General features: G+C 34.1%; 1 protein-coding gene across 3 annotated transcripts in view; it reads left to right on the forward strand.

The window, feature by feature from the left end:
* DENND1B (DENN domain containing 1B) overlaps positions 1 to 16,627 on the forward strand; it is a 265,750-nt gene extending 249,123 nt beyond the window's left edge. For all 3 annotated transcript variants that reach the window (XM_054523755.2, XM_024234528.3, XM_024234539.3), the window contains 3 exons: positions 8,453 to 8,535; positions 9,461 to 9,677; positions 10,432 to 16,627. In XM_054523755.2, coding sequence (XP_054379730.1) covers positions 8,453 to 8,535; positions 9,461 to 9,677; positions 10,432 to 10,944 — 813 coding nt within the window. In that variant the 3' untranslated portion in view covers positions 10,945 to 16,627. The remainder of the gene's footprint in view (positions 1 to 8,452; positions 8,536 to 9,460; positions 9,678 to 10,431) is intronic.
* Positions 16,628 to 17,066: the final 439 nt, after the last annotated feature.

A 17,066-nucleotide genomic window follows, 5' to 3' on the forward strand; every position in this document is an offset into this window, starting at 1 on the left:
TGTGTACATTTTCTTATATATTTTTCTTTCATATAAAATACTTTTCCTTCTTGTCTTTACCAGTATATTTTTTTTACTCAGTGTCCACCTGTAGGGTCAGTGTCTCTAGTAGAATATCTCCTCTAATAAGTTGTATTCCATGCTGATAGCCTTTCTTTTTCGTTAGTTTAGTACCTTTCCACATTCCTAGCAAGCATCCCTTGTTACACGAATGTTCACTTATGAATTTTTACATATATTAGATGTGTACTTGACCTTTTACATTTTCAGGGGAGCAAAACTTTTACAGTTATGTGTGTTTAGGCCCTAGGAGCAGTCTAATTGAGGTTGTGTGACATCCAATTCCCCATTTTATTCTTAATTCTTTGTATCAGAATGATATAAAACTTTGCTTATTTTGTTTTCTCATGACGTATTTTACATCCAAAAAAATGTACCTTTGTTTTGTGCAGTACTGTCTTTCAAGAGAGTTACTAATTTGCACAGCATCAACATGACTAGTGAAATAACCAGTGTTAATGTGATAGCTACACCAGGTCTGTACAGTTCAGAAACTTCTATACCTTCTTATTTGATCTCAGAATTTACCAATGTTTATAATATGTAGTTACAGTTGTATTATTAGCTGACTGAACCTATTTTTTCATTATTTAGGAACATCAACAATTTGACACTACTTATCAGTATTAATGGTCATTTATGTAAGATTTTCATCTATGATCAAAAAGTTTATCAATTATGTTCATACAATGAGGAATAAAGTTTTTATTTATAACTGCTCTATTATATGTAGTATTTTGGCATTTCACCCTATATTTTTTAAGTGTCTTGAGAAAAGGGAACATCTTTTTCATTTATTTTGTTATGCTTCACAGCATGGAAGGCAGTAGTATGCATGTAATAAGTGCTTAATGGATGTTGAAGTGAAGAGATGCTAAGAACTGAGGGAAAAATGAGATACAGCTACTAACTTTCAGGGAATACACAGTAGCAGCTTTCAGTAGGTTCTCAATAAATATTTGTTGATTAGATGGCTTTCTATTGCTCTTCATTATCAGGACCTGTAAGTCCAGAGGCTATCCCATGCCTGCCTGCCCCTACTAAATTCTCATCTCCCATACTTTCCTGCTAAATCTATGATTTCCCCCACCTCACTATTATAATCCCCCTTGAATTTAAATTTCCAGCTTTTGCCTTCTTAATATATGTCTGCCATCTAGTGATTAAGAGGATAACTGCAAGTCTTAATGGGCCCCTTAAAAAATCCCATGTACCAACATAAGCCCCAATCCACAATGCACCAGTAGTTACCTTTCATTCCTTAATATTTGCCCTGATTGTCCCACCACTGGACATTTGCACATATTGCTACATCTTCCATCATCTAGCTAACCTACTAACTTTTCAGAGCTCAACTCAAATATCTTTCAGGGAAAGACTTCCCTTGACCTCCCACACTAGGTCAACTTCCTGAAGGGCTTTCATAGCAATCATAGTTTAGTACAAATTAACCGAAGTCATAATTTTTATGCTTATTTGTATGACTGTTCAATTTAATTCATGTCTCATTTACTAGAATATAATATCCATGAGGACAAGGAGCCTCTTCTTAGTCATCACTGTACCCTAGCATGTAGCCCAATGCCTGGCACAAAGCAGGCATTTCTTTAATCTTTGTTGAATGAATGACTATAATACCCTTCTGTGCCTCATGGACACTAAAAATGTTTATGTCAGTGAACTAGTATAGTGCTTTATCCTTTATGTTTTTCTTATCAGTTCATTAATAGGTTCTCAGCAAAAACTACCTACTATGTATAAAGATATTCATTTATTCAGAAAACATTTCTGCCTGACCTAAAGAATAATTTTACAATAAAAATAAACTTATGACTCATATTTTAATTAGCTCATTAATTAATATGGAAACCCCAGTAAGGTGGTATAAAGGACAATCTGAAAAAGAGAAACACTCTAGAGTCCTGAAATACATATGCTGACAGATACAAAACCATAATATCCACAATGTAATAATTATGTCTTCACTGGACAAAATTTACTTGCATCTCTATGGACAAGAAACATTTGCATTACTGTCAGTCTTTCACAAGTTAATTTCTATCTTTACAGAGCTATAAAAATACAACCCATGAATGGTGCAGACCTGTATAGTATCAGAAAATCCTGGAAAAGAATGCTAGACAGCATTCAGCATTCCACTGGGAGGATGGCAATTTTTTTTTTTGCCCATTTCAAAGTCTTTCACAGTTTTCCCGACAGTCTCTCCACTTGTGTTCATAATAATCTCTAAGATTATTCTTAATCACAAAAAGAGGGCTGTTCTTACTAGATTTGGCCTATTTATGTTGGGGCAACCAGAAAGTTAATTAACCATTTAAGCCTCCTTGAGTTTGCTTTGTAAATCTAGAGCCGTGCAGTATTGACTAGCTAAGGCTTCAGAATTTCCTTATTTATGTAAATTTTCATAAGAAACCTCAGATTGAGCTTATATAGTCTCTGCTATTTGCTATCTTGAAGCTAAGCAACTAAGCCCAAGAAACCATGCCACGATATGGTTTACCTGAAACATCTCTAAATTAAGGTGAGTTCCTCTTGAGATTCTCCAAATTTGCTGAGGTTCCTGGTTTTCTAGAAAAGGGCCTTCCTTACCCCATTAAGGTTGGACTTTCTCAGGCAGGCAGCATGTAAGTTTTCCTGGGAGGGTTTTGTGGGCATTAACTGCATAAATACAACAACCTCTTTGTTCCATTATAGTGGATTGTCATTACTGCCACTTGAGATAAGGCCTTGGTTGTACAATTTGTCCAATTATATCCTGGCAAGATAATTAAAGACAATGAAAGATGCAGAGCACTACAGAACTTGATAACCCCCACAAGACCTTCTAGACAGCATTCATAATTCCACTGGTCAGACACCTCATAATCATTTTGCTCCTTTCAGAGTCTTTTGCAGTTTTCCTGGAACTAGTATGTATAACACAATGTGCTAGATTCTGAGGGCACAGGAGATAAATTAGCAAGGCAAGGGGTCTGCCCTCAAAAGCCTACTGTATGGTGAGAGAGAGAATGTAATGGCATATAAATTAATTGGTGAGCAAGGGAGTGTTTCCTGGAAAGATAAACTCTTGAGCCAAGGTTTGAAGGATAACTTAAAAAAAAAAAAAACATGGGGAGGCTGGGGGGAAGAGCCAGGAAGAAAGAAGTTTTGGTAGCATGTCAGCCCACGTGTAGGACAGAGGCAGAAGACATTGAGAAGTATACAAGAAAAGGAGACGGTTTAGTAGTGTGGAGCAGACATCTCTATGGCAGGTGAAGCCTCCAGAGAGGCTGTCATAGCCAGATCCCTCTGTGCAAGGCAAGTAGTATGAGCTTTATCCTGAAAACTGTAAGGGGCCGTTGAAGGATTTCTTTAAATAGGGGTATAGCATGATTAGGTTTGCCTTTTAAAAAGATCACTCTGTCAGCAATTTACAGACTGTAGCATTCTACAAGACAGAATAATAGAGACTCAATATGGGGTAGGCAGTTACTACATATTTTTGAATGAAAATAGGTGTGTATAGACAAAGTGCAAAGAGATTAAATGTAAGAGAAAAGCTTTTCTTGTAAAGGAATCATATGCAAAAGTCCTGTGCTAGGACAAATCAGGACAAATATAAGGGGTTGAAGAAGGCCATGGTGATACCTTTGGTTAGAACAAAGGGAACCCTAGGGTGCAGACCTTGAACTTGCAGGACCTAATGAATGAAAGGCAAGCGAATGTCATTTATTCCTTTTTTTTTTCATCAGCAAATAGTTATTGAGAACCTTCTGTAAGCTGCTATTCTGTACTTCCCTCAAGTAAGGAAGCAGCCACATTTAATTATTCTCTGAATTTTTAGCATCTCTTTAATCCACAAACACCCAGTAAGCACATACTGCATTCATGCTGCTACTGTCTTCCATGCTAGGAAGGCATACAATAGGGTGCAAAGGGCACAAGGAAGTATGAAATTTGAATCCCACTTACAGAGAGCTCTGAGTGTAGTGGTGCAGGCAGACACATGAGCAGATAACACAATGAGATTAATAGCACATTTGCCAAATGTTTACCAAATATGTGACCATAGAGAGGAACACTTACCAGATAAAGCTTTCCAGAGGCTACATTTGAGCTGGATGTTGAAGGATAAGTCACTATACCCAATTGTGTTAAAATAATGTATATATATTTTTTATTTTTATTGTGTGGGTTGAGATTATTTTTCTCTATCATAGTCATTTACATTTCAGGTCCTGCATAGTTCATATGCATGTTTTTAATAATGATGTGTCTGTGATTTGTTAACATAGATGAAGATGTACTGTTACTGGCTAGCTATTGGCACCCTTAAGAATACACAATATGTTTTCTGCCGTCTAATCTTACTTACTACCATTTCCCCACAAAAGACCTTCATTTTTAAGATTGTGACCAGGCCTTTTTGCCCTGTGTTGTATGTTCCGAACATGGGGAAAACTGTCCTTTATTTCCCCTGAAAGCACTGTGCTTCAGAGTCGCAACCCACCAGAACACCATCAGCTGCTGAGCTTGTATGGACCCATATTATCTCTACTGCTATTCTTCTCTATCTTAAATGTCGATTACATTATGATTATTTTTCTCCTTAATTTTTTTCTTTTTTTGTGACCTTAACAAAATTATGTAGAAGTCATCAAGCAATTGACATATTCTGTCACCTGTTTGGACGTTGTTATTTCTTATATATAAACTGTAGTTCCTAATGCAGGTTGATATATATTCAATGACTATTAATTAGAAGAAGCTTATTTCATATATGTAAATAATTTTAAGTACATAAGTACATGTATAATAAGTATGGATAACACAAAGGTTAACAGCCAAGGAAAGGAAAACAACATATTAATCAGTTTTACTTCTGTTTCTAATTTTACTTGTAGTGTTAAAACTTATCATAAGATGCACTGTTTAAAATCCCTATATAGAAATGGATAGAATGCTTGTCTAGCTAGGAAACATGAAACTAAAATTTAAATGTATCTGTGAAGCTTATATCATGACGTAGATGTTTGATTGTGGAAAAAGCAGTAGCTTCATAAAAAAAGTTGGACTTAAAAAATAGAGACACTATGGTATATGCAGACAGCTACAGAATATAAAGGTAACTTTTGTGGAAGAAAATGAACAAAGGACTTGCAACACAATAGGAAAGACATAAGTTCTGTTTTCTGGTTCCTAGTTTTGATAAAGTTGTGTCCTTGGACAAATTATATACTTCTCTGGGAATACCTCCAGATTTATTGTAGGGTCCATTAGACTTAGAGCTGTTTAGTGTCAAAGACTTGACTTAAAATTTAACTTCATATTCCCTGTGTGTGAGAGTGTTTTGCAAAGTACTCTACAAATATAAACACTGTTGAGTATGTATTGTCTAATCTTCCTGTATTAGTTCCTAAGTAGCAGTGATTTTAATTGATAGCAATATAAAGTCTCAGCTTCCTCATAGACTTTGTTTCAGTTTGTTTCATTTGTAAACAAAAACTTAAATGCAGGACCTGCTAGCTGGTATAAAGCCAACCATATACAGAGCTCAGTGTAATACTAATGGCTTGTCTTCAGAAACAAAGGATTGTATCATATTTTGTGAGTTTTGGAGAGAGTAGGTGAAATATATTTTTCCCACAGAAATATTGCTGTGAGTGGCGGCTTTGTTCTTAGGCTACTCTGCAGATTTCTGTTTAACTCATGTACCTTAAACTTACAGTGGTAAAGTGATAGGCCTCAGTTTTAGACAGTTAGAGGCCCCAGATACATTTCTAATCCCTGAACTTACGGGAACCGCACTACACATTCCAAGTAGGGGTTATAAGAACATATTTTACTACTCATTCCTTCCTTTCTGCCACTCACAAGCAGTGGCATAGAGGGAGTGGAGTAGGGATCAGTCCTATAGGTTCCATAAATTTGCTTACTCTTTGTGGCTGCAATAAAAGAAGACAGTTATCTAGATTGGGAACTCAAAATCAGAAGGCAGAAAGTTATTCCTCTCTGGTGTCATGGTTGAAGTCTCCAAATTCAAGTTTACTGTTGTTCATTCAAAAGGATTGTTTGCAGCCATGAGCACCCATAGCACCCAGACTCGAACCTTTAAATGCCATTTCCCATCTACAGAAACCAGTGTTTTTTAGAAGAAATGGCTGATTCCAGGTTTGATGCAGAAAAATTCTAAGTTGAAATGAGACATCTTATTGTGCCCAAAACAGGAAACTTACTAAACACTTCTGAGTTTATGTCAAAGGACACAGGAATCAACTTGAAAGGGCTACCACTGGTAACAGATGGGGTAATTAAAAAAAAAAAAAAACTTTATTTTGAAAATTTCAAACATATGCAGAAGGAAGGAGAAGCTTATAAAAATCCCCAGGAAGGGGAACATCACACTTCAGGGACTGTTGTGGGGTGGGGGGAAGGGGGAGGGATAGCATTGGGAGATATACCTAATGCTAGATGACGAGTTAGTGGGTACAGCGCACCAGCATGGCACATGTATACATATGTAACTTACCTGCACATTGCGCACATGTACCATAAAACGTAAAGTATAATAATAATAATAATAATAATAATTAATAAATAAATAAATAAATAAAAAGAAGATGAAAAAAGTGGGACAACACATTTTACAATAAATATTTAAGTCAAATTCTGAAAGCCAAAAAAAAAAAAAAAATCCCCGGGAACCATTTATGTAGCTTTCACCAATTATCAACTCATGGCCAATCTTATTTCAGTCACAGCCTCACCTATTCTCTTTCTCCACCATTAAATTATTTTGAAATAAATACCCAAAAGCATATCATTTAATCTGGGAGTATTTCAAGATGTAGCTCTAAAAGACAAGGACTATTTTAAAAACACAATCATGGTGTATTTCAAAGATGGAACAATTTGAACATCAAGAAGAAGAATTGTGGTGGGTTGAACAACATCAAGTATCTACTAATAATGGGAATTTTTTAAAAAACCCTCATGACTTGCTTTTCGAGATTGTTAGGACACTAGCTTAGCTCATCACTCTCAAAATTGTTAAAAGGAAAGAAATCAAGGATTTGTCCTGCCTTTCCCATACATTGTATTTTGGAATAGTCAAATAGTTGATAAGGTAAAGTTCTTCTTTATAGAATGCCAGCAAATAAATATAGAAGGAATGTTCTAGAAAAGCATAATTCTTTAGCCCCTAATGAAATAGCAGATTTAGCCAGTGGTTATCATAGAATGCTAAAACCTTCGGTCAAAAGTTGATAATGAAATGTATAATGGATCGCTTAATGAATCATACCTGAAGTCATTAATGAATCTTAGTACCACCAAAAATGAGATATTTAAACATTATGTGCCTATACATGATACAGTAAAAATGCACATATCAATACCCATGTAATATTCTTGCCAGATGAAAAAGAAACTGAGGGTAAGCTTCCAGAGGTAGCTACCAATTTATAGGAAGTGAGGACAGGATAACATGTTAAAGGGTATGAATGGCTTATAGGAGAGGGAAGGTTGAACTGAGTCCCCTGAAAGAGACCTGAGAAACATATCCACCAAATACAATGTTAACTTTGTTGGGATTCTGGTCCAAAGAAGCGTACTATAAAATATGGGGAGAAATAGAGGAATATGAATATGGCCTGAGTAATATAAGATATTAAAGAACAATTATTAACTTGCTAGGTATGATAATGATATTTTGGTTATGTTTTTTAAAAAGTTGTTAAAAATACATAGTGAAGTACTTCAGGTGAATCAATAGGTTGCCTGGGATTTGCTTCAAAAACTTAATGATTCAAAGTGTGACCCCCCCAGATTCAGCAGTATTGACCTTACCTAAGAGCTTGTTAGAAATGCAGAAATTCAGACTCAGAAACACTATAGAACCAGAATCTACACTTTTACATTTTTATAAGTCCCTAAGCGATTTATACACACATGAAGATTTGAGAAGCACAGCTTTAAAATACTTGGGGTGGAAGAGAGTGTGGGCTGGGGATAAAAGAAACAAAATTGGCAAATACTGTTAATTGTTGAAACTGTGTGATGGGTGCATGAGGGTATAATTGAGTATAAGTCAAGTATTCCTAAATCAGGGCCTGAAAGTCTGTGTGACTGTGCATATGTATTCAATCCAGTGATCTGTTTTTTTTTTTTTATTGGTTTGAGAAGTTAGTAAGTGTTGAGATAAATATACCTTATTGCTTCCCTTTCTTCCTGTCCCAGTTTGTCAAGTTATTGGGTAATATTCAAAAACCCTGAATGCATATTTCTTGCGAAAGTGTTTCTTATCAAATCACATCTTTAGCACATTTAAAATTTGCTAAAGAGCCTTATTTTAAACTGCTAATGCCAATTTATTGTCAATCTCTCTCTCCAGGCACGCTTAAAAAGGCCTCTTAAGAGCCTTGATGGTGCTCTATATGATGATGAAGATGATGATGACATTGAAAGAGCAAGCAAGTAAGTAATGGATTTTGGTGTCCTATTAAGTGGTATCGCTTAACAGCAGAAGTTTTTGGTGATAAAGGGTATTTTGAAGAGTATGCGCTCTTAGAGCTCAGATGTTGCCCTTTTAAGTGTTCTTCAGCAAAAGGACCCAGTGCTCCTGGAATGTTATGGGGGATATCTTGGGACAGGAAACTAAGATGGACCTTAAATATCTTGTTCTTGGAAAGCAATAATGTCTACAGAGATATCTGGGATAGTATTAAAGGGTCAATAGAAGCCCATCTAAATTAGGCTCTTACTCATTCTGAAGAGAGGAAGGTTAAATATCAGGAATGGTGATAATACTCAATAGAAAGAAATGGAATTGAGGGTACCAGAGACTTAAGTCTATGGTGATGTCAGAAGATGAAAATTTAATAAAAAATGTTAAAAATTAATTTTAATATAAGGGAAATAGTATATGTTTAGCTTCTTACAATTGATGTATGACAATGACAAAATGAACATTCTTTTTTCTTTGTTAACTATATCTCTGTCTATGTAAAGGAATATGCATTCTCCTTTAAAATAAGTGAATAAATAAAGGAAAACCATATTAAATATTGAAAGTGAATTTAGGCTATAGCAAACTTTCCAAGTAGTTCAGTCTAATATTCCTAAAGTAAAGGTCCCAAATTCCACAGAATTAAACTGTGAAAAGCCCTACTTCTATTTTCAGTTTCATAAGGTACCGTAAACTTTTTATTTGTTCTTAATGCATGTACAAAATATTTCCATATTGGAATTGGTATACACATCACTGTAAAGAATTTGGTCATGAACCAATTATTGATTTTGTTGCTAACTCTCTCATTAATGTAATGTAACTGGTGAGAGATTACTTACATGCAGCAAATATGGTTATTTACCTACTACTGCGTGTTTTATTTTTCTTCAGATTATCTTCTGAAGATGGTGAAGAAGCTTCTGCTTATCTCTATGAGAGTGATGACTCTGTTGAAACAAGAGTGAAGACTCCTTACTCAGGTGAAATGGACTTACTAGGAGAGATTCTTGATACATTGAGCACACACAGCTCAGATCAGGGGAAGCTGGCAGCTGCAAAGAGCTTGGATTTCTTTAGATCAATGGATGACATTGATTACAAACCTACGGTTAGTAGTTTTTTTTTTTACTTATAAAATTAGAAGAAAATATTCTGCCTTTGCTGTGATTACTGGATCTTATAATCTTTGTTGGTAGAAGCATTTAACCTCTAAATAGGTAAGGGTCAAAACTTCAAAAATATGATAAAATTTAATCACTAGAAATTACTTCTATTATTAAAATTCTAGTATTTTCCCTTTCATTTATCTAGTTCTGGTGGTTATTGTCATTAATTGAAATTATTTTGTCAAGCAATAATGTTTTCTTGCAATCTAATTTTGTACTTGTCTCTGGGGAATTTTTAAAATGTGAAATGTTTTCACTTTTTCCCCATATTTCCTGAGTTTTCAAAAAAACTTCACTAAATGTATTCATTCAAATCATTTTTCTTACCCAAAAAGGAACATGATTTTATTTTTTAACATTATTTTATGCAAATTCAACTGAATGCTTAAAAACAGCAGAGATAGAAGTATGAGTAATGACAATCCTGTTCTGATAGTAAGTGACTTCAGAACTTGGCATTAATTATATAATCTAGTTTGAATTTGATAGGTGATAGCTGCAAGGCAGTGGAAACCAAGCCCATTCCATGTCATCCCTGTTAATAGAGCCATTTGGAAATGTTTAAAATTGACTCTCAATGCTGTATTTTCTCTGGGAGGAAATTAACGCTATTAACATTTATTTCAAAATGATAAAAAAGAACTAAATTAATGCTTATTAGAAGTTTTCTGAATTTGTTGTTTCTTCTTTTTTCAGAATAAATCTAATGCTCCTAGTGAGAATAACCTGGCTTTCCTCTGTGGTGGTTCTGGTGACCAAGCAGAGTGGAATCTTGGGCAAGACGATAGTGCCCTCCATGGCAAACACCTCCCTCCATCTCCTAGGAAGCGGGTTTCCTCTAGTGGTTTGACAGATTCTCTGTTTATCCTGAAAGAGGAAAACAGTGACAAGCACCTCAGTGCTGACAATGTGAGTGACCCTACTTCAGGACTGGATTTCCAACTCACTTCCCCTGAAGTTTCCCAGACTGATAAAGGAAAAACAGGAAAGAGGGAAACACTAAGCCAGATTTCAGATGATCTGCTTATACCCGGTCTTGGGCGGCATTCATCGACTTTTGTTCCTTGGGAGAAAGAAGGGAAAGAAGCCAAAGAGACTTCAGAAGATATTGGACTGCTCCATGAAGTAGTGTCATTATGTCATATGACATCTGACTTCCAACAAAGCTTGAACATTTCAGACAAAAACACAAATGGAAACCAAGCTTAAATCTTGCATCCAAGCTTCTATGGAGACATTTGAGATTCAATGCAATCTGTATAATAAACAGAATTATTTGTAGGAATGGCAACTCATACTATTTAATTTTTTTTTGCATTTGGAACATTTTCCTCACTTGTTCATTTCGAGGATATATGAAATGCATTGATTTTTAAATATAAAGCGAATTCTACTGTGCTTTTAAATCAGGTACTAGTTTGTATGTATGTTTAAAGTATGTATTGAACATGAGATTTCCCAGTGTTTGGTGCTTAATGCCATTTATTTTATTTAAGCTAAGAATGCATATGTAACCCATGCACATAACCAGTAGCTACTATACTAATCTGGTTGAGCATGAACTGATCAAGATATCAAAACTTATCAAAACTAGCCTGAAACTGATGAAACTGTTAACCCACTAATTGCCTTAATCTTAAAGCTGTTTTAAGCATACTTAAATAATGTATGAAGTATGTATAAAGTTTGAAGGATAAGTTATTAGTGTTCTGCAGAGCAATAACGCCTTTTTCTGTTCATCAAATCAAGGTCAAAATTCATCTTTTCAAGATTAAAAAGCTCTCTTAATGGAAATACTTAATTTGCTTATATAAAGCACTATAGCCATGTTTTCCAAAAAGTATAAAAATATACATTTACCTTTCATTCAGTGAAATATAGGAAGTGCTGAATTACAATGTGAAGTTAATGACTTCTGTTTACAAATGAGACACTCTAACGAGTTTTCACAGTCTCTCTGTATGCCTTTGCTATTTAGGGGTCCACCCCAAGAAAGCCAAATACAACATAAACTGTCCTGACAAAAAAAAAATCTTTTTTTTTAACTAATAATTCTCTATCAAAATGCTTCATATCATCATGTCAAATTTACTTTTTAAAATAATTGACTTTGTATTTTAGAAGTTTTAGATTTACAGAAAAATTGCAAAGATAGTACAGAGAGTTCCCATCTACCCGTTACTAACATCTTACGTTACTGTGGTACATCTGCCCCAATTAATGAACCAATATTGATAGTCCATACTTTATTCAGATTTTCTTAGTTTTCTCCTAATATCCACTTCCCACATCAAGATCCTATTCAGAATACCACATTATATTGAGTTGGAATGTCTCCTTAGGCTCCTCTTGCCTGTGACAGTTTCTTAGACTTTCCTTATTTCTGATGACATTGACAGCTTTGAAGAGTCCTGTCAGATAAATTGTAGCGTGCTCCTCTCTTGGAGTTTGTTGGATTTTTTTTTTTCATGATTAGACTGGGATTATGGGTTTTGAGGAGATGATCACAGAAGTAAAGTGCCATTTTCATCAGGTCATATCAAGGGTATGTACTGTGAACATGATTTGTGAATGCTGATACGGACCTTGATAACCTGACTGAGGTAGCGTTTGTCACTCTAAAGTTCTTCCTGCCCTTTCCGTGCTGTCATTTTTGGAAGGAAGTCACTACATGCAGGAGTGAGGAGTCATAATTCCCCTTCTTTAGGGCAGAGAAGTATCTACATAAATTACTGGGAATTCTGTATAGAAAATTTGTTTCTTCTTTCTCAGATTCACTGTTGAGCTTTGGAATTCATCTGAGAAGGAATCATATACTAATTACTTCATGATAGACTAGATTAACAGGCACAGTCAGGGAAAAAAGCAGTGATGGTATGGTTAAATTGTTACTAGCATTTTCAGTATATCCACTCTATACACCCCCAATCATGATTTTTTTTACATTTCTTTTTAGAAAAGATGTTCAAGAAATCATTAAAGAACCCCAATAAGACTATATTCTAAATATTTATTGAAAGAATATAATTTCAGCTAAAATCCTAGAAGAGGGTTTGAAATAATTTAAAGAAAATGACCAAGTTTTTTTAAAACCTGCGTTTCAAAATCTAAATGGATATGTGTTATTTGGGACACTTATTCATTATGATTATATAAGAAGACAATTCTTACTTCCCTTATAAGTATGGACTGTATACATTAAGGAAAACAATGTTTAATCCTTATTTTTTAATACAGAAGACTCAAGGTTCTTGTCAAATTTTGCCTTTATAAGCTTATTACAAAATTACAACTTACTTTACTGAAGCTTATAATGGAAGAAGTCCATATAGCAAAAGAGCTGTTTTAAATCAGAAGGAAAAAAGGTTACTCTGGTTGTTAATCTGCTTGGCAAATATTCCTTCATAATTTGTGAAAAGAATGCAAATCAGCATTTTAATATGAATTTTGAAATGAGGTATGGTTTTTTGTCTGGTTTTTTCAGAACTCAGTCTGAAGAACAACTGTGAGTGTAGCATAGGTCAAATTTGGTTTTTAGTCCATTTGCTTAATCGACATCATGGCTTCAGAAATCCAAATTTTGTTCTACTTTTCAGCCACCTTTCAAAGTGTTTGGTTATAATACTGTGTTGCTTTGAGGATATTTAGCCACTCATAAATAATTGTCTCAAGGTATTTAAAAATGATTTGTGCCTTATTTTAATGCAAAATTAGTGGTTTTATTCTATTTTAAAAACAAAAGCAGAAAAACAATTCTGCATGTTATTCTTTAAAAACATCCAGAATAATACTACCAAGTATTTGTATTTCAAACCAGTAAAATTTTGAATATTCAAAGTCTGCTCTTAAACTTAGACTTCCTAGTATTATGGTGGATATAGTGAGAATGAAGTTAAACTGGGGTGAGTTCTGAAATAAAGGAAAGTTGTTATCTTATGTTCTACAGTGCCCATATTTTCTATGGTAACTAAACCAAATATTTGTAAGCTCCTCTGCTTTTTGAAATTATTTTTCAAAGAAGCAACACCTGTTATACAACAGAATTGTATAAACTAAAAAGACTTTTGGCCTTGGTACATAGTCTTTATCTGGCCTGCAATGGAGTCATGGTTCTTTCTGAATCCCACTCTCACTTTTTTCTTTTTACCGTTAGATATTGCATCCGTGGTATTTCAGGGGTATAGAGAAATAGTATTGGAATTTAGGAGCTATTTTTTTTAAGTGAAAATATTACTAAGTGGTGTATTTTGATGATTACCTACTTTAATGTGTCTTAGAAAAGCACCAAAATATAGCATGATTATTTTTTCAGTTAATTAAAATTAGTTAATAACATGTTCATTTAAAAACTATTCATTGACTTTTTGTACCAGTCATATGCAGGGTACAGTAACTGAGGATATGGGGAATAAAATAACTGACATAGTCCCTGCTCTGAAGGAACAAAGGAAAAGGAATTGCAAATTTTTATTAAAATAATAATAATAATAATAATAATGTGTTTTGCCTGGATGTTATTAGCTGAGATTCTAACACACAAAATTAAAAAAAAAAAACCTAGCTGCTTAATTTAAAGCATGCTCTAAGTATGAACCATAGTATCATTTCTAATTTCATTAACTTTCTCAATTATTATGCTAAATATATTATGCTGCTAAGATAACCACATTTAAAGGGCAGATTCAGAGACTTAGAAACTGAGTGTCTTTGTTTATCTTATTATCAGATAACCAGGCTGCACAGGGCTCTCTATAATGGAATGATGCTCCTTTTCAATACTTAGAGCCACTGAACTCATTTTAGGAGTAACTGAAGGTATGGATGCATGTTAATGGGAATCCAATTTTTACTATTTTTATATTAATAACAGCGTTCTGTAGAAACGGTCTCTCCCTTCTAAATAAAAACGATGTGACTGCTGTTACTAGTGCTATTCTATGTTAATATCCTAATAATAGGATTCAGGAATTCTAATGAATTGTTTCTTAATTAAGGTGAACAAGTAGACTCCTGATCAAGAGGAGAACACTGTGAATGTCTCAATATCAGTAGACCTTCATTCTCTTGTAGAAAATGTGGATTTTCAGGAAAAGATTGATTATTTTCATGAATAAATTTTCTTATACAAATTCCATTTTGTCTGGCATAAAAGACCCTGAATCTTAAGATATTTGTAAATCAGAATATTTAAGAATGTAAAATGAATCCCCAAATCTAGTTTCCTCCAAAGCACTTCTTAATGTAGGCAATAGTTTTTACAAACCCTATGTCAGCACTAATGTTCCTGGGTCAAACCCAGTAATATTGTTAGTGTATGTTGTTAAACCTTATTTAAGAGGCAGAGTGGTTTTGAGCCAGTTAACATGATTTGATGAAGAAATAAGGAATTATGTACATTTAGACAGAAGAATATTTTATTTTGAAAATAATAGGATTTCGTGCAATAATTTTTCTTGCATAACTTAGTTCATATAAATATGTACATCTGTTTTTCTAGCAGATGCCTTAAGGTCATGTTTTTCAGTATTTGAGTAAATCTGTATGTAGCAATGTTCTCATTGATTTTAGAAAAAATATATTCTTTATATTGTTGCCAGGAGAAATGTTTTTGTTTATTTAAAATTATTATGGATATTGTGTTGTTGTATCATAACTAACTGCCTCAGCAACAATAAATATGCAATAAGAAAATCCTGTACCTTAGATTAGATTGACAATACTGTTACTTTAAAAGAAATATATACGGTACAAATTGCTGATTCTACATGTGTACATTTAACAGATACTCAGTTCTGCACCACCTAAATCAAAATGGCATTTGTATGCTGATGATCACATATGTGGATTGTAGTATCCTTTGTGATGAATCTTTGATAAGATTTATAAAGGGCATTGCCAATACTTTTTGACTGTGTAAATTAAGTTAATTTTTTGTATGATGTACAGTTTGTTTAACCTTAGAGCTTCTATAGATTTCTACTTTATTATACTTGAATGAGGCAGGAAAGCACTGTGGAAAATCTGTAGCTCTGGATGCAACATGCAAACATACCAAAAAAATAATAATAAAGCAAGGTACTGAAGAGCAATGTTAACAGAATGCTTTATATCCAGAATGCTATGTTTTTTTCAAGCCACATTTTAGTTGAATGAAGTTATTCAATCTTTTATTTTAAAATGTTGGAAAGTCACAAATGATTACCTCTTTGATATGATGAACCCATAAGTCTATTCATCTCTGTTATTTCATTTCTCAAATGTGAGCCTTGTTGAGGTCCATTATCAAATCTACGCTTTGGTTGATTATATGATATTTAGGACAAGGCAGAATTTAAAAACTGTGCATGTTTAGTGCATCACATGTCAAGTCACCATCCTTCAGACAGTGTAACTTCCATAAGGTTATTTTGAGAACCATTTAATAATCATATTTGAAAAACTGCATTTCTTGAGTCTGTTATAGTTTAGTACTTACAGCAGTGCCTAAAACAGCAACTAATATGAACTGCATGAGTCCTACAACTTAAAATGCATAAATCTTTTTTATGTAAAAGCCACAGGAGGGGTTCAAAATTGAACTTTTCCAAAGTTTATTTCTCTTGCGTTAGCTGAAGAACTATTTAAAAGGACTGAAAACCCTGAGCTTTTTGCTCGTCTTGGTAGCAGATATCTGTAAAAACCTACCCAGAATTGTGATTTACTTCATTGTTCTTGCATCCTTGAGGCTACAGTATAAATCATCTCCAAACTTGACTACTATTGGGAAGATGTGTATAAAAGCATCGCTTTGGGAATTTTCTTAAAAATATGCAAAAATAAATATTGAATAAAATCTACATTACCATAAAACACCCAACAATGCAGTTCTAAAATAAAATTGGTCACAATTAAACTTTGCATGGTGGTGACTCTTCTTTTACAATTGCCCAGTTATTCCCCAATAGTGTTCTAGCTAGACTGCTGTGAGAACTCTAATACCTCTATCTCTGAGCTTTGTAACTGCTGCAGTGTAAATTTAAGCCTGCATCTTTCTGACAGGCCTACCTAAGAGGTATACTTTATTTTATTCTTTTATGTATAGTCAACGGATTTTATTAGGCTCTAAAGTCATAGGAGAATTGTTAAGTAATTATAATGTCACTAAGAATATGAGTTGTACTATCCGAGTCAAACAACTGTGTTTATTAACCCCCACTTAAGGTTTAAGGACAGAGATGAAATGTAGTCAAGTGTACATGAACAATGTTCCAGGGACCAGAAAGATGAGCTTCTCATCCAAGAGCTCTGATGGTTTCACCTAAAGCAAAGGTCAAATTCCTATTGAAATAAGC

Source organism: Pongo abelii, chromosome 1, assembly GCF_028885655.2.
Source record: "Pongo abelii isolate AG06213 chromosome 1, NHGRI_mPonAbe1-v2.0_pri, whole genome shotgun sequence".
NCBI lineage: Eukaryota > Metazoa > Chordata > Mammalia > Primates > Hominidae > Pongo > Pongo abelii.